Source organism: Vespula vulgaris, chromosome 7 (assembly GCF_905475345.1).
Source record: "Vespula vulgaris chromosome 7, iyVesVulg1.1, whole genome shotgun sequence".
NCBI classification, from domain to species: Eukaryota; Metazoa; Arthropoda; class Insecta; order Hymenoptera; family Vespidae; genus Vespula; species Vespula vulgaris.
In genome coordinates, this window is record NC_066592.1 from 6,570,946 (window position 1) to 6,595,628 (window position 24,683).

Here is a 24,683-nt window from a genome sequence, read left to right on the forward strand (position 1 = left end):
GCGTGGAATTCAAGAAACTTTCGTAGTTTATCAACGTTCGTTATTCCACAGCAGAGAATAATCCAATCCGAAATTAATTTGGCTTCGATTTTGCCAACTTATCGCTTATGGAAGGTCCCTTGTTAATAAATTAATCCATATAATTTAGTAGTTAGTTCTCTGCAATTGTTTCTTAAGCTTAACGCTCTAATCACGATGTTTCTTCTAGCAAGATTACGGATTAACGAACGGCAATGCTCTGTTATCTTTATTCAGACATTACTTTATAAAGAAGGAAAGTAAATAGACGTTGAGTATCGTGTAACAAAATAAAAAAATTTATTGATTATATGAAACATTGGCTATGACTATCATTATTATTAGATCGTTACGATGCTTAGTTCGAAGCAAACGTAGAAAGGTACATTTAGTCGTCGATTCCAGAAGAACAAAGAATTTGTATGTAAGCGTTAAAACTTAACGACTCCTCGAATTCGTTCGTTCACCATTTCTTCGATGGTACAGGATAAGAATATCCAGAATCTCCTCCACCGATCGATCCACCGTTGTTAGAAGAGTATCCATGGCCGATGCTGACCTCTATTCCAGAGCTAAGTCCACTGGGCAAACTGGATCCAAGATCGGAGTAACCACTTGAGAATCCAGTGGAAAGTCCGCTAGAAAATCCGCTTGAAAAGCTACTAGCTCCTGTAGAACCCAAGGAAATCGATGGACCAACCGAGATAGGAACTGGTACTGGATGGGGAACGGGAACGGGAACGGGCTGAGGTACACGGATTTCGACTGGTTGAGGTACTGGTACAGGATAAGGACGATCGACCTTAACAGGTACGTGACGAGTAACTTCGACTGGAACTGGATGTGGCACTGGTACAGGATAAGGACGATCAACTCTAACTGGAACAGGATGAGGAACTGGTACGGTTCTTGTAACTTCGACCGGCACAGGATGCGGCACTGGAACGGGAACTTGAACTTCGCGATGAACGGTGACACCAGTAATACGTTCAGCTCTGGCGCCTAATAACGCACCTCCTGCACTGCCTCCATTTAAAGAGAATCCAGAAGTAAGTCCGGAATCGAGTCCGTAACCGAGCCCAGAATTCAATCCACCGGCATATAAACCAGATTTTAATCCACCAGTGGTGTAACCACTCAAACCAAGTCCGCTCGAATAACTGGAATCTCCTAAAAGTATACCACGTTTGTCGTGTTTCTTCCCGGCTAAGACGCCCGTGGCCAAGAGACAAATCTGAAAAAAAAAAAGAGAGATCAGAGAATAGGTAGATTGTATTGGATTGTATAATTATTTTCGATCGATTTTCAAATGTTAAATCGAAGCCGTACGTACAACTAGGATCCTCATTGTTGTTACTCTTGCGTTCTGTCGACTCGAATGTGTCATACTTTGCTTCCAATCGCGCTTTTTATATACCGGACTGTGACCAGATGGCAATACGTTACCAGGCCGAGGAAGAGTACTTTCACTGGAGCAGCTACACGCCCTACTGAGTATACTGCTAACTCCTCCTTTTTTTTTTCTTTTCTTTTTTCTGACCGGTCCATCTGATTCTTACCGAACTGACGATACGTAACGTAAGGCAAAGTAATGTAAAGTAGCGCGAAATTCGAAGGATACTGTTCCAATTTCGCGACACAAAGGAGTTTACGTTTAATACCAGGATGAATCGACGAGATCGATCAACGAAAATCGATCCGCACCTTATTCCATGCTTTTATTATTTTAAAATTGACGAATTAATATATCGTGTCACTTCCTTGCTCGTCCTACGTTTCAAGGCAAACATTTTCAGAAAAGATTCCATTACATATTAATCTGTCATACGTAATAATACGATTCTCTTTGTGAATATTTAATCTTGATCGATCGATCGATAAGTTCGCTCGTACGAATTTCTGTCGGAATAGGTTGATAAACGATTAAAAATATTCTATAATTTATTAATTAGTTCATATATATATATACATATATATTAGAAAATTTTATCTAATCATACGTATGGAGATGCAAATATTTGCGAATTATATTCGTGTAATGGTCGATATCGGATCGCCTTTCACAAATTACGATTCTATGTCTCTCCATTTTTGGAGTCCCTCCCAATTCTTTTTCCTTTTCTTTTTTTTCTTTTCTTTTCTTGTCTTTTCGTTCCTTTTCTTTTCTTGGAAGTCTTACAGAGCAGGAAACGGTGCTCTCGTCTTGTCCTCTTCCCTTCACTTTCATGCAGCCCCGTTGTGTCATCGCAAACAGCCGACGATTAAGATATGTCCGACAAAAGATGAGAAAGAGAGAGAGAAAGAGAGATACAGAGAAAAAAAACAAAAAATACATATATTAAATTAAATTAAATTAAAACTCGGCCATTTACGTAAAAATCTTCTCCCTCTCTCTCCTCCAATAAATGTTTCCCCACGTGAAAACTAGAAATCGTGTTTCTTCGAACGACTTCATCAGTTTTCATGGTATTCATGATATAACGACGAGACGTACGAAATCGTGATGGAACGTTATCGTTCGTCGAGTTATTTATCGCGCCATTTCCACATTTTCGAAAGTATATTTTACCTACCATGTAGAAAGCGGTTGTTTTTGAAACACTCGTAGAGACCTATTTGCAAAACCTTTCTCAATCTCAGTTTCTTTAGCGATCAGGACGATCAATTCGAGAAGGAAAGATAGGGATGTATGGGGGTGAAGGGAGGTCTTGTTTTTCTCTTTTTAGTCCGATAATAATCTATTTCCGTTTCCGTCGAAAGTAAAAGATCCAAGATGTTCTTTATATTTACCATTTAAGGGGATTTAGTCGATTGTACGAGATGTTTCGTCTCTTTCTCCTGGTCATTTTATATTTTCTACGAGACGCTTCATCTTTTTCTCGAAGTTCCTTAGATATTTTCTATTTCCCAACAGTTATAAAGATCTAAATGCGAGCTATTAAGTAAATAATATCTATTTCTTGTAACATGTCTGTCCGGTTTAGTGAAAATAGTTCTTAAAGTATTCGGTTGATATCTTTCTTTTGGATTTTCTTCCTTCCTATAGGATTTTCTTCTTTCCTTTGGGATTTTCCTTCGTTCTTTCTCTCCTTTCTTACTTTTTGCCTTCCTTCCTTCCTTCTTTGCTTCCTTCCTTACTTCTTTCTTTCTATCTATCTATCTTTATCTTTCTTTTCGTCGAGTAAAGGATCTTTTAAAAAACGCGCACGCTGCAAGTTTCGTGATAACCATCTCGACCTTCTCTTCTTCTTTCTCATTTTCTTTTTCTTCTTCTTCTTCTTTTCTTTTTCTTTTTCTTTTTTCTTTTTCTTATTCTTCTTCGTCTTTATCGTTGTTGAAGTTCTTAAGGAAAAGCGCGTACGTATGTATGTATATCGTCCACATATAAAATTCAATGAAATTTCTCGAAACGATTTATATTCACCGTGTATACGTATCACCGCGAAGGTACGTTTTATTTAAATTACTCGCAATGCTCTCTGAAAAACGTGTCGCAATTTAGTTTCGCTATACCTCGACGTCGTGTAAGATACGAAGGAAATCATGCATCTCTCGAAAGCTTTCCGCTTTTCGATAAAGCAACGGTCTTTCCTTCTAGAAGAAGAAGAAGAAGAAGAAGAAGAAGAAGAAGAGAAATCATCCTAAAATGGAGTAAAGTGTAAAATGAAACACGATTTCCATTTCGTTTTCTAAGTGGTAAATCGTCTCAACCACTAAGATATGAATCGATTGATATTCGCGAAAAATGTACCGGCATTTCTAGTAGAGAGAGAAAAAAGTGAAATAATGAAGTAAATGAAAAAAAAATAAAACTAACTCGAAATACGATGCCAATAAAATAGAGAGAAGAGTATATATTTATTGCTATCTAACCTTACTTTTCGTTGAATCTTGTGATTTCCTTCGGGATTATTCGCGATTTTTACGAGGCCGATCAAACGTCGTATTTTGATATCGATTTACTACGTCATTGAAAATCGCCCGTATTTCACATTTCTCCAATATCTTTTTATTTTTATTTCTCTCTTTTATCTTTTTTTTTTTTTTTTTTTTCTTTACTTTTCTTTCTTTCTTTTCTGTTTTTAATAATGAAAAGTTATATCTCAACAAAAGTATTTCGTATAAGGTCCGAAAAAGAAATGAATAATTTTTCGATAAAAAATTATTTGCAAAATCGGAACGGATGATCGGTAGTTTTCACGAAGTTACAAGGGGAAAGAAGATAAAATAAAAAGGGTCGAAAGTCGAGAGTTTTCGTTGAAACGCTTTTACCCCGATCGGAAATCTGTCTCTCGAAGATTCGATTTCGTCACGGTACGACGGTACCACAGTGCCATTTGCCGTTGCTCCTCTTTTCCAACTCGATTTTTCTCGCTCGCACGCGTCCGATACATTGCATTTGTCGAACGAAAGAGAGAGAGAGAAAGAGAGAGAGAGAGTATAAACAAGGTCATGCCTCGAAATCGAGAGGATGTGCTTCGCAAAATTTTAGATCGCATTTCATAGATTCTATTATCTTTTTTGTCTATCTTCCTGCCTAAATTCTATTCTATCGTTGGGCAAAGGGATACGGATTATTTTTCATATATAGAAATCCTTGAGAAATCCGAATGATTGAAATTATTACGAAATTCCTGCATCTGACGTCTCATCTCTCGAATAAGTTCTATGTGTATAGGTAGATATATGCGATAGATACATAAATGATTCATCCCACACATGCACGTAAATGCGGTTGAACGACAGATGAGTTTGCTCGGATTATACCGTCATATACGATGTTTTAATTGCCAATCTGTTCTTTATATGTATGTCATTTGGATATTTTTTTTCTTCTTTTTATATGCTCCATTTTCTTATTATTTTTTCTCTTTTTTTTTCCTTTTTTTCCTTTTTTGTTACTCTCATTGGCTCAGCGAATATATATATCAAAAGAATTCCTGCATTCCCTTCAATATCGATTACACACACACACACACAAACATATATATTTCATTTTCGTAACGAAAAAAATATTATTTTGATGACGTAACTTGGACAAAATCATGAGTTAAGCCGGAAGTGGTTGATACCACCAAATTGATCGATCGCGCGTGTTCGGTATGCGGTACATTTCGGTTTGGTATGAGGTAGCAAATAAAAGAAAAAAAGAGAGAGAGAGAGAGAGAGAGAGAGAGAAAGAGAAAGAGAAAGATATAATTGCATGGACGAAGATGGCAGTTTCCTACATTTAACTTGTGATCTGACATAAAAGTAAAAGGCGTGGAAACGATGTTATCCAACCGGACCAGTTTGCGAATCGAATTCTTCTTTTATTCTTCCTTTTCTCTTCGTATATATTTTTCTTTTCTCTCCTTTCTTTTTTTTTTTTTTTTTTTTTATTACATCGACGAAGTATGTGTATTACCAACCGAGAAAGTAGGGATCGATGACTCGCGTTCGAGCCGAGTGAAAATTCGATGTTAAATAATTTTAATTCGATCGTTTCAAACGAACGTTCGATCATCGATCGATTCCAAATTTGTTTTCTATGTATTCTTGAATCAAGAATCATCTAATATCAGAATGATATATAAAAAAAAAGGAAAAGAGAAAGAGAGAGAGAGAAAGAGAGAAGAAGAAAGAAAGAAAGAAAGAAAGAAAGAAAGTAATGGATAGTGATCGCAGTTGGGCCATGCGATAAAATTATTCGTCTCCTGAGAAAGGATAATGGATTGTCCTTCATGTACTCGTGAAAGTAACTCTTTGCGTAACCGCGCATGTCGCTTTTTGGACAATATGTGCAACGATTTTTGGTACTCGATCTTTCTCTTTCTCACTCTCTCTTATGTTAGACTCTTTCTCTCTCTTTCTTTCTCTTTTTCTTTCTCTCTGTTTCTCTCTCTCTCTTTCTCTTTCTCTCTCTTTGTTCCTTTTCTTTCAGACAAAAGACCGGAGTACTTACTCGGAGACTCTCAGATGATAAATTTTTTCAATACCTTCACATTTTCTCTAAAGGAAGATATAGGGAGACCAGAGAACAAAGGTCAACGTTCAGAGAGAATATTCGAGTACGAACGTGAAACGGTATTAACCGGTGATTTACGAATTCCTTGGATTCCGGCATGGCCAAGCGTAGAAAGAAGAAAGAAAATTAATGGGGAGGAGTCACAGATGCTCGATCAAATAAAAATCTTGCTCTCTTACGTCCGTAACAAAAAGATCTGCTAGTTCTTTCTTTCGAAGTTCAAATCGTCTTTTAAACTTGACATTTTTACCACACATACACACACACACACACACACACATTTTTCATTTTTCTATGTTCCTAGCGTTCCTTTTCTAAGTTCGATAAATCGATCTCGATAAAAGTAAACGATAAAATAGTGTTTATATAATCCCATTGAAATCGTTTGTCAAAGTTAACAAACATAATGTTACGTTTAATCGTGACAAGATCGTAGTTTCGATCATCGAAATGTTTCAAGGTAATACGATTAAAAGAAAAACGTATCGTTTAGAAATAATATTAGGATTTCTCGAGAATTTATCGACAACTAATATAAAATTTTATCGATTCGAGTTAAAACTACACAGTCGTTTCTTTTTATGTTTAATCCGAGTAAATCCTCAAAATTCGTTTTGTTGATCGTATCGTCGTAATCAGTTTTATTGCATTTTCTTTTTTTTTAATTTTCATTATTATTATTATTTTTTTGTTTATCCAACTGACTTAATAAAAAATGTATATAGGTACTACTCTTCTTTCCTCTCTTTCCTTGTTTTCTTTCTTTTTTTTTATTTTTATCCACAATAGCTCGTAGCTTTGAAGCATCGTATAAGGTTGGGCGTTAAACCGTAAGATAAAATATCAGTGGGAACTAAAAGAATGCCCTCGTTTTCTCCTTAGTTCGTACGATGTATCTTAATCGTCTGAAATTTGTTTTCCCAGACAATTAAGCTCGTTGTTGGTCGTTCCTTTTGAGAAAGAAGCTCTCACGTACCTACATATATATTCAAGAGAAGAGTCTTACCTACACTTCACTCTTCCCTTTTATTCTTCTTCTCTCAGTCTAGTTACGAAGAGAGTGAGAGAAAGAGAGAGAGAGAGAAGAAGAAGCCTAAATTGGCTCAATGCTTTTTCATTTTAAGAACCACGACAATTCACAGTGGTTTTCTACTAAGGAAACTACCGGCATGTTATTCACCATGAAATTTTACCGTTACTTAACCATCATTGAATGAAACAAAATGATCGTGTCTCGTTAAATATGAATTTCATGGAAATAAGAATCACATTTAATAAATATAATAATCATTATCGTTTACTCGTAGATATTTATCCTTTGTAATTTGAAAGAGTTTATGTTAATAATCATTTTTTGTTCTCTCTCTTTCTCTCTTTCTGAACGATCAGAGAGTTAAGTATACATTTTAACCAATGAAATTTATCGACGATCTCGTAATCGTAAACTCATCGAAACATTCGCGGTTACCAAAGCCATCGAAGCTTAATGGAAATGATCGGAACGTTAAAGGACCGTGGCAATGTGTGCTAGTGGTAGAGGCATTCGAGGGTGTAGAAACGTGTTTGCGAGGGTATGTAGACGAATTTGACGTATGAGTGGTACGTGGATATTGTACTAAGTGGTTATTGATATTAATGACATACCGGTCAAACCGAGACGGTAATGAGTACCCTCCGAGTGACAAATTACTTTTCACCGTAATCGTAGTTGTAAATTGTAGGCGTACTCCCCTCGAACGTTCTTCACCTTTATTAAAAAGAAAATTATTACCGGGCGTCGCGTCGTTCGTTTTAAGCTAATCAGATTACAAGATTGATGCACCTTCTCTCTAATTAAGAAATTAATTAATTGCAGTGAGATCGTTCTTAATTTCTTTTTTCTCCTTCCTTCGATCTTTTCTGCTTTTTCTCTCTCTCTCTCTCTCTTTCTGTTTTTTTTTCTTTTTCTTTCTCTCTCTCTCTCTCTCTTTTTATCGGTTCGTTTTGTTATTATATAACGATCAAGGTTAAAGATATAAGTAAGCTCATTTATTTAACTTCATCGGACTTCTCGAACTAACCAAACGTTCTACTTTAGAAGTACTTTCTTTTTTTATACGTATAAAGTTTTTCGAGTAATTCGGAGGTAGAACGACTTGAAGGAATATCTTCATGTAATTGGTATTCAGTTGTCTCTACATTTACATTCACATATACATACCTATCTATCTATCCGTGCATGTAAATATATCTCATTATATATTATATTTTGAACTTTCATCACGTAATGGATACTGTAAACTTCGAGTCTGTAGATGATCATTATCCTATTTGAATGCAATTATGTCGGAGAAGACAATTTCATTCGTTGTATATATACATACATATATATGTATGTATGTATATGTACGTACGTATATATAAACCTATAACGAGCGATGTTGTTTGACAACTTCGAATTCGTAATTCGAATATGGAACTCTAGAGCGAAGAAAGTTTCACTAAGATAGAGCTAGTCGTAAAAATGTTACTAAAAGTATAAAATTCATACGTTTGACATGAATTTCCGATGGGCCAATCGAATAAATTTACATGATTAATAAGCGAAATCCATAGCGTTTAATTATACAAAATTATCTCCAATGACGAAACCCTTGATACGAATCGCAATTGATTTGATTATTAATTATGAACTCGAAAGAAATGTTTTGAAGTAACAACTTCGATCGATTAAAAAGTAAATGATAGGGTAATACGTACCAGAGAATTACTAACTAACAGTTTCTAGCAACTATATTATTATAGAAATACAATCGTATTCTAATATAGTTTAAGGAAGCCTTTTCGAATCAGTTCGACTTGTTAACATGAATATTTAAAAGGATGCTATCAGAGTATGTTATACGTACGTGCATACACGAAACATTTACATATACGATCGTATAAAGAAGTTTAGACTGTATGTCTAAGCTGTATGTATCTGTACAGTAAACATATACGTATGTACGTATGTATGTATGTACATATGCATGCATGCATGCATACAGTTCGCAAACAAGAAGTTTATTTTGGTTAAAATTGTTTTGTCTATATTTCCTTTAAGGCTGTTTGAGTATAAATATATATAATACGATTCTATATGTAAATATATATACATATATAAACGTATATTCGTCAAAGTAATACGAAGTTGGCTTTTATTGGTCGTTTAAAAAGTATATATCTATTTCAGTATCGATCGATTCTAAGGAAATTCTCGTGCAATTCTCGAGGGTGCGTCGGCCTTCCTTCTGTAGAATTATGCGCCTCGACGAAGCTCCCTCGTTCAATTTCGCGCAACGTTAGAGCCGAGCCGGTCGATCGGTGATACTTAAAGAGAGAAAAATATAATAAGAACTCGGTCGTACTCTTTCTCGTTTCGTATTTAACCTATAAACAACAATGTCACTTGGAGCAACGATCGCTGGAAGGCAGTCCGATTATTCACCATCCAGGAAGCCGATCGTTCTCTCCATCGAAGGTGGAGAACCCATTCCGTTCGATGGAACTCCTGAACGACGTTCTGACGAGTCCCAAGACGACCGTCATGATCGGCATGCGTTTGCAAAATCGAGGGCGAGTTCTCCTGATACTTGCACGTCTGCCAATGAGACCGATGGTTCGTTTTAATTTCCTTTTCTTTTTCATTTCTTTCGCTTTTTATTTATCCATTTTTTCTATTTATTTCGGAAAAAATCTTTCTCGAGATTCGCATCAGATCGAACTGAGATCGATATTTTTAAAGAAATAATTTTTGATTTGTTCTCTTAAATAATTTCTATAACGTAGGAGGATTAATCCTTTATAACGTCGTGCTAATTTTTAAAATCGTACAATTAATTGTTAGGCGGTATCAACAATTTTTCTTTCTTTTTTCTTTTTTTTTAATATAAGTTATATTAATTACGCAATTGTCTTATAGAAAGAACACAAAATTGTGTTATAAAGGATTATAAATTAATCCTCGTTAATTTAAATACAACAAAGTCGATAGGTTTGATATCACTTATTTATGAGAGATATTATATTACTATATATATATCTTATACAAATTAATTTATGTATAATAGTATTTTGTATAGCTTAATTATTATTTATACTTTATAATATCATTTAATGATCAGAAGCCGATTACGAAACTTCGAGCGAAGGACCGTCGAGGCTCGTAGAAGGAAAATCAAGTCACACTCGTTTCTTATCGAAATCGTATTTCGATAATCTTCGGAAAGAGGAAGAGGTCAAGAGCTTAAAGGTTTTGGAAACGAAGGAGAAACCGAATTCGAAGCGATATGCCTACCTTCGAGAGGATGTAGACGATATCACAATGAGTTCGGTGTCCCTACCAATTTTGAGAAACATCGAATCAAATCCTATTACCGAAGTCAAAGATCGTATGATCTCGGATTCCTCGTTTGCTCGTCAGCAAAAATTACAAATGATAGTCGAACAAACGGAACTTCTCTTATCTGCCGAATCGAAATTAGTCGATTCGATCAAACCGGAAGTCTCTTATCTGGGCAAGAAATATGAACTGAATAGACGGGAGTCCTTAATGTTATTGCCTGTAATTCAGGTAGATAGATTATCGAGATAATATAACACGTTGATCGTTCAACGAATTTTTCAAAGAATCGATACTTTCTTCCATCGTTATTTTTCTTACGAAGGAGATTGTAAGAAAATTTGTTGTTATATTTGCTTAATGCTTCTTCAATTTGTTCGTTTGAATTCTAAACGCAAAGAATCGACTGTAGCGATCAACGTGTTAAAAAAGTTTTTCAATTTTCATCGTACGTATATGCACAGACATCGAGTCTAATTTATTGACAAATCACAATCTTGTCGTAGGATATTAAATTGACGGATCAAAAGAAAAGATCAATACCAAGGACGACGATAAAAAAATTAGACAAGTCTATCGATCCTTGTTCAACAAACAAAGTTTCTCACGATCTAATCGACATAATCGAGAATCCAGAATTATCGAGAACGTCGTTCTATATTCCACCGTATCCAGTGAACGACACGTCGTTATTGGATAAACCGAGTGACGATTATTCGTTCGATTCGAGTATGAAAAGACAGGTCACTAACGACACCAATGTACTCTTGAAAATACACGGGGAATTGTCGCCTCTAAGATGCGAGCTCAGCGAAATAGCTGCCAAATTTCGTGCACTGAGATTACAAAGAATGTACGGTTCCATCGAGGAAAATAAAAATGCCGCAGGTGGCTACGTATTGAGTTCGATGGATATTGATCGTGGTTTGCAGCAGGAGCATCGTTTCGTCGGCAATTTGCAAACGCAGTTTTCGCCAATGACGATGGTCGGTAAATCGATGTCTCGAGAAAGTTTTAACCATATCTCGACCGGTAATTCACAGTTTTTCGTAGAAACCGGTTTGCACGGAGATCGAACGTGCGTTTCTCGCGAACCGAGCAACCGGCAACCATCGATGTATTTCGAAATAACTTCGGGCAAGAACGAATCCTCGATCGGAGGAACAGAGTATCTTGGTGAAAGGATCGCAAACTATTATTCGCAAACGAATAATACGCCGTTTGAACATTATTATCGGCCACGATCCTCTTGTATTCACGATCGATATCAAAGAGAAAGAGGAAGTATAGTGAGATCGGTGGACGAAGGTTACTCTTATTATAGGAATTTTATTTCAAGAAAATCTTGCGACATCAATGGGAGTCGATACGTTTCACGAGGGAACGCCGATCAACCGGCGGATTTATTGATTCTGGGTGGTGGTAGATCGAAGGAAGTCGTAAGGGAGGATCATCATATTCCTTGTGATCGGCGAAGAGGGAAAAGAAATTTGCTGGGTTCCTCGATGGGCTTTGATATCGTGACACCGAAAGTTATCGTAGAGAATTCTTTATCGGCCGCTAAAGAATCATCCACTAACGTTTCCCTTTGCAAAGGGAATAGATATTCGTCCTTGGAGATCGGCAATCCTTATCCCGAAAAGAAAAGATCGATTTGTTCAACGGTAAAAGACGTCGAGATGTTGGTAAATGAAGAAACGTCCAAGGATCTTCTTACTCCAAGAGAATCGAGATTGAACTTGAAACATCGGCATCAGAAGGAACAAGTGGATACTACTACGATAGTTAATCGGTCTTCTCAAACTTCTAAGCAAACGATCGATTTCAAAGAGATAACGAATACGTCGTCTTCTACATCGACGAGAAGAATTAAAGCGATCAGCGTACCTAAAGATATCGAGAAAGTTAAAATCGTTCCGGTATTTTTCACAACCGGTATACCAAAACCGTTATTTCCATTGATCGAATTGGACGACGATACGACGGGGTGTTCTATAAATGAAAGAGAGAGATCTCTGCAGCGTAGGTTAACGTTGAAAGAAAAAAATTCGCGTAAGATATCTAATAATAGCACGTCGGGAAGAAGAGGTCCTTCGGAAAGCGACGTATCCGATTCCTATGTAACTGGTCCTCTTACGTTACATCGAGATTATTTTTCAGAGAACGAACGTTGGCATTCGGGTAATGCTTCTAGCAAGATGTCCGTTTCGTGCTTTAGTCGTCGTAGCTGTTCCTCGAAGAAAACTACGTCCTCGAACGCATTGAAATATACCAGTGCTTTAGGAAGCATTTGTTCCGGTGTCGCGAGGGTCACCGTTTCCGGTACGGCCATGTCTAACCAACAAAAGAGATTTATACAAATTCGAGAGATCACTCATGAAAAAGGTATACGCGGAATGAGAAGCTCGCCGGAAGATTTTCTCAGCGACACGTGATTCTCCAAGGATTAAACGCTTTTGTTCGTGTCTCTCTTTCTCTATTTTATCGTAACGAGAACGAAGACGAAAGGAGATTCCTCTTTTTCCGTGCTCGAATAAGAGAACGCCTTTTATGCAGGAAGCTTAATGGCAAAACCGAAGAGGAAATAAATTAAAGGATTAGAAGGTAAAGAGGAACGACAATTCGAACCTGTATTATTCTCGTTTGGTCTTACGTACTATCATCTTTTACCATTAAAGTTACCTCTTCTTTTTGAGATTTCTCATGCCGAAAAAAGTAACTTTTCAAAGATTCCAGATCTATACCAAAGTCGTTCTTCTTACTCTTTTTCTTTTTCTTCCTCTTCTTTTTCTTCTTCTTCTTCTTCTTCTTCTTCTTCTTCTTCTCGAAACAAGATTATAAGAACTAAAACACGATCGTATTCCCAAACATACGATCGATCTTGTTTGATCGCTAAGAAACATGTTTCAAGAGACAAGGATAGCTCTCGTATTTGTAAATATTTTTACCTTATATTTTATCCATTTTTTTTTGCTCCTTTTTTACAATGTAACATTATGAATATAAATTACGAGAAGAAAAGATAATTGAACGAACAAACGTTGTGTTCTCTTTTTTTTTTTTTTAATGAGTTACTTACATGCGTACATACGTTACAGAATGAATATCTATTTTTATAGATCTTTACGTATATAACAAGAAAATGTTTTAGATAATACTATAACAATCATAACCATCTCATCATCCACATCATCCAAAAGTCAACTCGCAAATTGCTATCTCAGCCAGTCCGACAAGTTGCTCTATACGATGTACCTCTCTTTCTCCTTCGTACACCGCAACTAGAAATTTATGATTACAACGGCAACTATACGATAACCAGATGCACTTAATGTTGTTATAACTCTCTCGTAATTAGAATGAAGTCGTCCTGAATCCTCTTTAACGTTATTCTAGTGGAACTATCTTCGAATGGTTATTAGCCACGATCTATTAGACTAAAGATTTGTCTCGTTGATGAGTAATTTTACGTCGAATTTAATCTAATCTTCTTTTTGTCTTATCTTTTCTCTTTCTCCTTTTCCTTCTTTTTCTCCTTCTCCTTCTTCTATTTTTTCTTTCACTACTTACAGAAACAATTTCGAGTGTTCGTCTCGCGTTCGATGGAAAAAAAGGAAAAGAATGATTGTCCGTTTCTTCCGGCGCATTTTTGCTCGCTAAAACGATATCTCGTTATCTCTACGGTGTCGGTGACGTTCGTGCTGGCAAACGATAAGTGGTCAATGAGAGTCGCAAGGAGGATCAACGTACGCGCGACTTATTTTCATCTTCGAACCGGTTTTCTATCGGATGAATCCGCTTGCCACATCGAGAAAGATTTCACGTATGTTGCCTCGAAAGATGCACACGACTCGTTTTTATCTTCCTCGTTCTTTAACTCTGTCTCTTTTTCTCTCTCATTTTTTTTTTATTTTTTGTTTTTCTTCTCTCCGTTTTCTTGTTCTTTTTTTCCTCTCTTCTTTTTCTCTACCTTTCATTTAAGTTTCTTCCATTTCATTTCATTCGTACTTTTTACGATTTCATTCGGTGATTAATCACGAAAAGAAAATGTTCGTGAAACCGAACTGTTTATTTGGTGTAACCGGTTACGGGATCTCTCGCGATAATTAATCCCACGCTTAATCGTATCTCATGCGTAACAGAGAACATCGAATTTCCATTGGATATGAATAATACTGTAATTGCTATGTTACATGTAAAAAATATATATATACATATATATATATATATATGTATATGTATATATGTACGTATGTAAGTATGCACGTTGCGTCGTACGAACGTATACGTATTTTATGCATCGAAATTTTGAATATGGCTTCATTTGTCTTCTCATATTTTTCACATCCTGATACTCGATCAATTTCGTTATCTTTCTGCAAGCTCGATACCTTCACATTATGTTCATTTAATCGATTTTTAAATGAATGGTAAGCTCGCTGATGTCATCTACGTACGTTCGAACTTATTTAATTAAAAAAAAAAAGAAAAGAGAAAGAGAGAGAGAGAGAGAGAGTGAAAATAATCTTCGATTTGTTTCAATTGTAACGCGAAATTTAATCAAGTGTACAAAGGATTGTACGCTATACACATAAGTATATATGCATTCGTCTCACGAAGAGTTTTTTAAGAAAAATTAAAAAAAAAAATTTAATTAAATCGTCCGTCATTAAAACTTGGACCCGTTTTTGGTTTCATTCAAGAAAAAGTAGATATACACATTTGTTTCTCTCCTCTCACCCCCTATCTCTCTTTCACTCTCTCTCTTTCTCTCTCTTTCTCACTCTCCTTCTCATCTTGATCTTCTTAAAATCGAATACATAATTATTTTTGTGCCGTTCACATCTGTTGTTTTGACAAATGCATTCACGTACCGCCTATTCGATGCAACAAGATTTTGCGAATGGCAGATGCAAGCTTTTAAACCCTATCACGAGTCGAGAGTCATCCATTAGAATTATTTTAATAATAGAATTTCGAGGTTCTCCGACTATAAATAAAGAAGATCACGAGGATACGTCGGATATTTGCTATTTATTTCTCTCTGTGACGTTTTCCAATAGATACTATTCGATTACAAAACTAATTGCATGGATGCGCGCATGCATACACGCACACACACGCATATACGCCATTACCGAGTTGAGATAGATGTGGACGAGTAAATCTACCTTTTTTTTCTCTCTCCTCTTTCTCTCTTTCTCTCTCTCTCTCTCTCTCTCTCTCTCTTCGTATTTGCTCGAATTGTTATAGATATTTACAATGATAAGATACTATGGCAGGTTTACATATAGACCATTATTTCAATAGCATATCGTTGCAGAGTAACTTCGATTAATTATTTATACCAATTATCTCTATTTACGACGTATCCCTGTTATCCCTGTCGTATCGATTACGCGAAGCACGAACGTTATTAGCGGTAGCCCAGCAATTTCGTCGGGAACTATCCAGAAACGAAACGAGATAGAAATATCGGCGTTGGCCTTTTCATTCGTAATCCAAAAAAAAATAAAAGAAAAAAGGAAAGAAGAGAAAAAAAAACAAACAAAAATGAAAAAGAAAAAAGATAAAATAGAGAGCGAAAAAAAATCGAACTACTACCATTACATTTATTTTCTCTCGTCGCTTCTATTTCGTTACTTTGATGGCAATTCCCTTTTATAATCTAAAATCAGGATATGACACGTTGAAAATATTTGGGACAGTTTTGAAGGTTCCTTTGACAAACGTTACGCGTTTAGTGGTATCCTCGTGTTGTGGACATTTGATACCTTTGTGAAATTTCATGGGAATTCGCGCGATAAACGCGTCGTCGTTGGCCGCTTTCCAGATAGTTTGCCTAGTCATCGTATCTATCGTATTTACTATGTCAAACGCATCAGTATTGTTATGCCCTTTTTTCTTCCTTTTTCTTTTTTTAATTTCTTTTTATAGTTTGCTTGCTTGCTTTTTTCTTTTTTTTTCCATTCATTCGTTTATCCATCCATCCATCCATCCATCCATCCATCCATTCATTCATTCATTCATTCATTCATTCATTCATTCATTCATTTTTTCTTCTTTTCTCGGTCAAATGCAAGACACATTGTTCATAGAAAAATCTCTTTTAATCGTGAGATATTTTCACAGAGTAATGAGAGAGTTTTTCCTCCTACATTTACTCAATTCTATTCTACAAAGTCAAGTTAATTTTTCATAGTTTTTTCTTTTTTTTGTTTTTCAAACTTTCCTGAAAAGATTTCCTGGCTCTCTCTCTCTCTCTCTCTCTCTCTCTCCTCTCTCTCTCTCTCTCTCTCTCTCTCTCTTTCTCTCCGTCTTCTCCTCTTTTTTACCCAACTTCTCTCTCTCTCTCTCTCCACGATTTAAGAATTCATTAAATCGAAAATTATGAACGCAATTGGTTACTTCACTTACAAGTCGAGTTTCTTTACGTATATACACTTTATTTCTTAAGAGAATCTTGTCTGTTTTTCTCATGTTGCCTGTTTTTCTCGTGTTTCGATCACGTTTCATCCGAGATACCGATAATTACGATAAATCGTGATAATTTTTTTATCGAGAAAGAGCACGTTTAATACGAAAGAAAAAATATGAATAAAATTCAAGGATTTTAAAAGAAGATATCGGGCAATCGTGATCTAGAATTTTTCGTTGAGATAAACTTTTCAAAAGGTTCGTAATGATCGAACGTCGTCTAATTCACCTACTTAACGTTTTTTTGCTATTCGTTCATTAAAATTAACTTCTTTGCTTCTCTTCGGTATTAATTTCCGGTATTAATGGATGTCGCTATTCCTTCAAGTTTCTTGTTTCTTAAAATATCTCTATCTCTCTATCCATCTATCTATCTATTTCTCTCTCTCTCTCTCTCTCTCTCTTTCTTTTTATTCGCTCGTTTTATCGAGTTATCAAAGATACTTATTGCTAAGATACTTTCGTGAAACGACAGCTGAGTTGAATCGTGAAATAATTAAAGAACATCATTGATAAAAGAAGAAACCTAGTTAAAACGAAAAGTTTATGATCGTATATTAACGTGAGATATGTATTATCGATGAATCGACTTTTATCGATGAAGTACGACTTCGTTCTTGTTAAAAAAAAAAAGAGAGAAAGAAAAAAATCATTGAATTTCGATAAAATTCGTCGATTGAACGTGTTTCGTGTCAACGTGTGTCCCTAGTCGAAACGAGTTTGTGTGAAAAAGATGGAAGGAAACGGAACATTCTCCTGTGTGTTTCAACTCTCGAGAGCGTTTCTCTATCAGAAAAATATGTTCGGCGATACCAAACTCGATCGAGCTCTCTTCCCATCGTCTCTTCAAAAAGAATTTATATACTTCTTCTTGACGTACGAAACCACTCGTTGGGATTTTCACGTGACATTAAAGAGCGATATTTTTCGATATTCGAAATTCAAAAAAGAAAAAAGATAAGAAGGAGGATCGATCATAACGAGAGAGATATTTCATTTCTCGAAGAATTAAGATAACGAGATGGAAAGATGGAAGATTAAGATATAGATAATTATTCGTTTACCAATTAATATCTTTAATTTTACTTTTTTTCTTTTTTTCTTTTTTTCTTTTTTCTCATAACAGCATTCATAAATTTCTCATATAAGATAACAAAGTCGGAATGCTATTCGTTCGCTTGTATAATTATTAACACAATTTTTTTTAATGAGACGCGTTATATATACTTCATTGTCGCAATTTCGAAATTACGTTCGTATTTACTCGAAATAGGGGAGGATACGTACCGTTAACACGGCAACGCGTTTTCTGTGTGTCGAGGAAACCATTAAAATTTCGTGATCGAAAACTCAATGATCCTCGTTAACTCGAGCTTTTAATCGGCTCAAAGGTATAAAATAGTGCAAAAAATTTACCGTACGTTTTAATACGTCCTCTATGTATCGCTATTTTTTCAAAATAGGAAAAAAACATTCTCTCTATTTCTTTTTTCTTTTTTTTTTTACAACTCTCAAAATTTTTCCAACTGAATTGTTTTAATTCATTGACTTTAATAATAATAATAATAATAATAATCGATAGATAGAGATATTGCATAGTTTTTATGATAAAACAGGAACGACAGGGACAATAAAAAAAGGAAAACGAAGTGTGACTATACGAGTTAAAAAATTCGATAATTCTCAGAGTTATACGAATTTTTATAAAGATTCTTTGAATTCTTAAATGCGACGCGATCGAGATGCGGTTTTCTTGAAAGATCCTGAAGTATCGTTCGTTATCTTTCTTTTTTTCTATCTGTCTCTCTCTCTCTCTCTCTCTTTCTCTTTCTCGATGTATCTCGTATTCCTTGTAAATTGCTCGCATACAATAACAATCGTGTACGCTTACTTCGTCAGTCGACGAGGCGTAATTAATTCGAAGCCTTCTATCAGCTTCGGCATATATGCCTTGATAAAAAATGCTTTGCTCGTTAAAACGAGCTAAGGATGGAATAACTTTGCGTATACTTTCGCCACGATAGTTTAATTTATTTTCTCTTTCTCTCTCTCCTCTCTCCTCTCTCTCTCTCTCTCTCTCTCTCTGTCTGTCTCTATCTCTATCTCTCCCTTTCTTCTCACTCTTTATTTCTTTTGCTTCTCTCGCTTGCCTGCTTTTAATGAGAAGCATAATTAATAGGCACGAAATAATAAACGTTAATTTATATACGTAGGTAGTAGACGGGTTATGTAGATACTACTCGTATTCTGCGGTTAACAACTAAAGGATAGAGAATAAGTAGAAAATAATTAGATGTCCTCTTCTAATAGAGAATAATGGTGTAACCAACGTTAACCGCAGGATTAACAACGATCCGTAATTATTGGCAATCTCCTTTTTGGCAGCAGAGCGTCTCGATCGAAAAGCTATTTTAGAAATTTTAGCGCGTGACGTAAACCCGAAATGAGCTTTCCTTCCTAATATTTTCGTAAGATCATTAGATACGGTTTATACGCGACACTAGAAGCATCGTATAGTACAATTAGTCTAGTTATCGCATTCCCAAGCGATTGGTCTAGGATCTTCTCGGCTAACTCGAAATTGCAATCGTTATTTCCTTCCAAAAATGTTTCGCCATCTTTTAAAGATTCAAATTAAAAAGTTTTACGTATGTATGTTTTCTTTTTCTTTTTTTTTTCGTTTCTCCTCGTTAAGCCGTTCACGACTTTTCCTTCGTAGCGTATTCGACTTATCGATGATAGATACGAACAAAATATGAACAACAAGAGTTTTCACGAGTTTCTTACAAACCTTGTTTTTATTGATAATTACATGCAATCAACGATCGCGAGATCGATATTTAAGATATCGGAATTTTAAATCAAGATCATTTTATCTTTAACGCGTATTACAAGCTTTGAAATGTTTAAACGAATAAATTCTTATTTGAATATTAATTTACTCTACCCCGTGCACATTATATATTGTTCAAATAATTATCAAATTTTCGAAAATATTAATATTTTAATCTTAAACGTTTGAAAAATTGAAAAGTATTGTATTCACTTCTATAGAAATTTAAGGCCTGTTTGTTCGGAAAATATTACAATAAATCTGAAACGATAATAAAGAAATAATAACTTTTCGGTACGTTTTTCGTGCTTGAAGAAATCATTTTATAATGTTATGTAATCTAATTATATATTTAAATACGATTGACCTGTGTTCAATCGAGATATATTATGTCCAAATATTTAAAAAGTAAACATTTTAAAAATATATGCAGCCACTTGCTCAATAGAACTTACGTCGTTATAATTCATATACAGATTTCAATTTATCGCAAAAATAATAGCGGTCGAGGTTTTACCACCACGTTGAGGTTGCTGCATGTAGAATTCCTTAATGATTCTAATTTAAAATATGCGGTATCAGGATGATATACCACTTATCAGGTTGGTTTCCAACGCTAATTGAAGGAGGATTAGTCCTCGTTTATGGATAACAGGACCGTCGCAACATCGAAAGCTTTATTCATCGGTATTAAACACAACCGTTTGTGTTTCCCGAATTTCGAACAATAAAACGTAGTGTACGGTAGGATTATGTTATAATGCGCAAAATGTTCCATAATCTTTCGTGTAAAAATCTAATCCCACGATGACGAATCAAGGTCTTAAACGAGATACATCGAACTAACATCGACAATTCGCCCTATCAGAGCGACCTATCTCTCGATGATCGATCCTTCGATAATTATATCGTAGAATAAAAAAAGAGTAAGGGAAATAAAGGAGACAAAAGGAAGAGAAGAAGAAGAAAAGGAAAGCAAAGCAAAGCAAAACTTCATAGAGCTAGAAATAAAGGATAAACATATCGAAGATCGCATCACCCGAGTAATCAGAACAAAATACAGAGTACCGAAATCGAACTCGATTTATTTCTACTGAAAGAAAGACTCACAATCATAGACTCTTCATTCTATGGGTCCTATTCGATATTTACGAATAAATAATTAATAAGATTTAATGAAAATAAATGAGAATCAATAAGAAAAATAAGAATATGTGAGAATAAACGAGAGATCCACGATAATATTGGATATACTCGTCGTCGACGTAATCATCATAAAACCAGAGATGATTAACACAGTTTTTGAAGAAGAAGAAGAAGAAGAAAATTTTTTATATCGTACTGCGTTTATAATTAATTTCTTTTTCTCTTCTTTTTTTTTGTTTCTTTTCTTTTCTTTTAACATCTGTAGTTTAAATTTAATCGCTTTATATTTCCGTATGTATCATCTCAACGCGCAGGTTACATACGTCGCAGAAAGAGTTATCTGTGTCAATGTCGTGCATGTAACTTGAGATCCGTGATTACTCGTCAAACCGCATGCGAACGTAGCTTGAAATTTTACTTGCCAACTTTCATCGTAACCGTGTGTTGCTTCGTGATAACTTCGTTTTAAACGATGCACTTTAGATGAAAACCGAAAGCGTTAGTTTTGTTCTAATGATTTCTATGAGACGATAGAGAGAAAGGAATAAAAAGAAAAAGAGAAAAAGATAGAAAGAGAATGAGAGAAAGAGAAAGAGAGAGAGAGAAAGTTATTGCAAATGCTATTTCTCTAAAATATACATTCCCGTTCAATTATACAATACGATGGCCACTAACAACAATACCGTAACACGTAATCCGTGTTCTCGCGTATCGAACGATGCGGCGACTCTCGCTAATGGAAGATCTAATTTCTCTTATTCCACTCTAGCGACGAAACGAAGACGTATTAGTTTCATTCTCTCTGTTTTGTATCCTTATCCGTCCGCTTTTAACAACACTGAAAGGTAATCTCTTTTCTCTTTCGTAAAGAATACATTTTCGACCAAGAGAGTTTTCCTCGTTGCATTTTCTATTCTAAGTATTCGTGAGTGTATTATTCGATAATTCGAAATTCACTTGGAATTATCCCAAAAGAGCTTAGCACCGTTTTCTATACTTTTCCCAAGATATTTTTCAGAAACCACGTAACTTGTTTTATGCGACACGAAACAATGGAATCCCCTTCGGGATCCCTCAAGTTCAGCCACAATTTCGAAATTGAGATTGGAATATGGATATTCTCTATCTTTCTCTCTTTCACTTTCTCTCTCTCTATCTCTCTCTCTATCTATCTATCTATCTGTCTGTCTGTCTATCTATCTGTCTCTATTTCTATACGAATATTCTGTGGGGAGGACATTCTCTGTAACAAAATACTGGATAACTATATAACTAGAAAATTTGGGCGTTTCCAATCCAATCATAAAATTCGCTGATGTTTTCAGACGCGTGCGAGGGAATTATTTTCGTTATCGTAAATCTTCTGGATGCTTGGAAGAGAAGAAATCCTACAGGGAATCTCTCCCCGGTAATACGAGCACCTTCATAAAAGTTATTTCGAACGTTTGCAAATTCTATACAATTATTTTTATTCTCCATCGTCGCTCGACGAATATCTTTTTTTTTTTCCTTTTCCTTTTCATCCTTTCTCGTAGATCTCTAATATAACGACGAGCAATATCAATTCCAATTCGTTCGTACGTTTAATCGATCGGTCTTCCTCGTCATTTAAATTATCGACGTTCTACGTTAAGTTTTGTTTTTTTTTTCTTTTTCTCTTTACTCGTAGAAAGAAAAATCGCAGATAAAATACGAGAATTATCAATTGAATCTATGAGGAAAGTTTGGGAAGAATTAACGAATTCGTTTTATTTACCGAAGAATTGATCAAAGTCTGGGAAGAACGTAATCTTGAATATCTCGCGATTAGTTCGGCCGATTAACACTCTTCCTGTATTAAGATCTCTATCTACCTAGGATGTGTCGTAATTTAGTTTACGATCCTTTACTTCAACTAACTTAGTAAACGACGTTAACGTGATCAAAGCTAGTAGTAGTCCATCTAGCTTCTCATGTGAAGATTCTCTCAACTGTATCAGTCCGAAAGTTTTCGTGTAAGTTTGTTGGCATTATCGTTCGTCTTTTATGATAAGTCTGAATTTTCTTACGGAAGAAGGTTCAGAAGGAGTTTCCCTTAATTTCGCAAAGGTAATTTCAAAGATAACATCGTTTGAATATATTTAAAACAAGGGAAAAAGAGATCGTAGAAAAATAAGAAATAAGATAAAGTATCAAATCCGATGATATATTTTCGATCTATATTTTATTTCTCTGGTAATACGTATATTAACAAGAAATCCAATAAAACGGATAAACGAAGCCGATGATTTAATCGGTGTTACCCGATTAGCAAAGTAGCAACCGGTTGTAATCGACTATTGGACAATGAAACGTCGGTGAACGGTAAGGAACGCGTTTCGTAATCACATATTTCTGTTTATGCGGCAATCCAACTCCTCGTTAGATCGTAGAGAAAGACTTGAACGATATTAACAGAGACGTTAGAAAGGAACACAGTGTCAAATTATTTCTATCGTATTTATATCAAACGTGTCGAGCGATAAAATTTCTTTTAGAGTATATATTCTTATACCTTTCTTGTAATATTTAAGGTGTTAATTATCACACGGTTTTCATTGCTAGCAAGTAAAATCTTTGTTGGATCGGTTTGGAGAAGGAAATTAATTAGTTTTTAGATAACAATGACAAACCACTATAACGAAGTAACGATGACGACTACAACAACGAACGACGACAGTGACGACAACGATGATACCTCGAAAGAAATAACGAGCTTCATCGTAGCTATCGTAAGAACGTTTCCTTGCTGTTTTCATTTACATACGATATGCACGTCGTATTTGTAAGCGTTCAGTAAGCTGTTTTACATAAGAACGTAGACTTCGGTTAATTTCCATAGCATGTTTCTATAACGAAAAGACCGAACGGAAATCGTCCAATGAAAAACATCAGGAACGAATCGAATCTATGAATTCGCCGAAGATGACGATGAAACGAAACAACTAGAGCGACCTCGGCGTCGTGATATTTGAAAGATTTAAGAAAAAATCCGAAAGGGAAGAGAATATAAATGACGCGATAACGATTTTTACCTTTCAAAGACATCTTACACTTTTACCTTCCAAGTCGAAAAGAAAGAAAAACTTAATGCGATCGAAACGTTGACATTTTCACGCTTTAAAGCTCCAAGGAGCTTTTTCCTTATACCACCATTAAGATGCACCTCTCGTCGTATCGCTCGAAAGGTTATAACGCGTGTACCTTCTATGCGATACCGACGATCATTTTTCAAGCTACATTATCGAAGAACACGAGGCAGACGAGGAACGATCTATAAAAAAAAAAAAAAAAAAAAAAAGAAAAGAAAGAAAGGAAAAAAGAAAGAAAAGAGCATTTTCATTCTTCTTAAATTAATTAATTAACTTATCAAGCGAATGCCACTTCTATCGAAGCAGCCTCTATCTCTCAGTGAGCGTTTTCGAAAATCGCGAGATACGCGCGCGCCGAATTGGCAGAGTCGACCTCGGTAGTTTCCGTTCGAGTTCGGAGATTTTCGCAGTCGCGCTCCTCTTAGGCCAGTCCACGAAACGGTGTGCTACGGTCGCGACTGCTATTTCTCTCGCTCTTTCTCTTCGCAATTTCTCTTTTACTTTTTCTCTCTCTCTCTCTCTCTCTCTCTCTCTCTCTCTTTCCCCCCTTTCTCTCTACTCTCTCTCTTTCTCTCTCTCTCTTTCTCTCCTTCATCGTTCAAAGAAAGAAAAAGAAAAAGAAAAAGAAAAAAAAGGTAAAGAAGTAGAAGAGGAAGAAAGAAGAAAGAGGAAAGAGAATATAGAATAAGTGTGGGGAAACAAAAATCGTGTAAATATCTCGTTATATTCTCT

At 35.5% G+C, this 24,683-nt stretch overlaps 2 protein-coding genes across 4 annotated transcripts in view; one reads left to right on the plus strand and one right to left on the minus strand.

The window, feature by feature from the left end:
- Positions 1 to 300: 300 nt before the first annotated feature.
- On the minus strand, positions 301 to 1,397 carry LOC127065388 (keratinocyte proline-rich protein-like). The gene is made up of 2 exons (XM_050997659.1): positions 1,352 to 1,397; positions 301 to 1,252 (listed from the first exon to the last, which is right to left on the minus strand). The coding sequence occupies exons 1-2, from the start codon at positions 1,364 to 1,366 to the stop codon at positions 482 to 484; spliced, it is 786 nt and encodes a 261-aa protein (XP_050853616.1). The 5' UTR covers positions 1,367 to 1,397; the 3' UTR covers positions 301 to 481.
- Positions 1,398 to 10,120: 8,723 nt separating this feature from the next.
- Positions 10,121 to 24,683, plus strand: part of LOC127065371 (uncharacterized) — a 28,195-nt gene continuing 13,632 nt past the window's right edge. For all 3 annotated transcript variants that reach the window (XM_050997617.1, XM_050997616.1, XM_050997615.1), the window contains exons 1-2: positions 10,121 to 10,616; positions 10,892 to 24,660. In XM_050997617.1, coding sequence (XP_050853574.1) covers positions 10,368 to 10,616; positions 10,892 to 12,820 — 2,178 coding nt within the window. In that variant the 5' untranslated portion in view covers positions 10,121 to 10,367 and the 3' untranslated portion in view covers positions 12,821 to 24,660. The remainder of the gene's footprint in view (positions 10,617 to 10,891; positions 24,661 to 24,683) is intronic.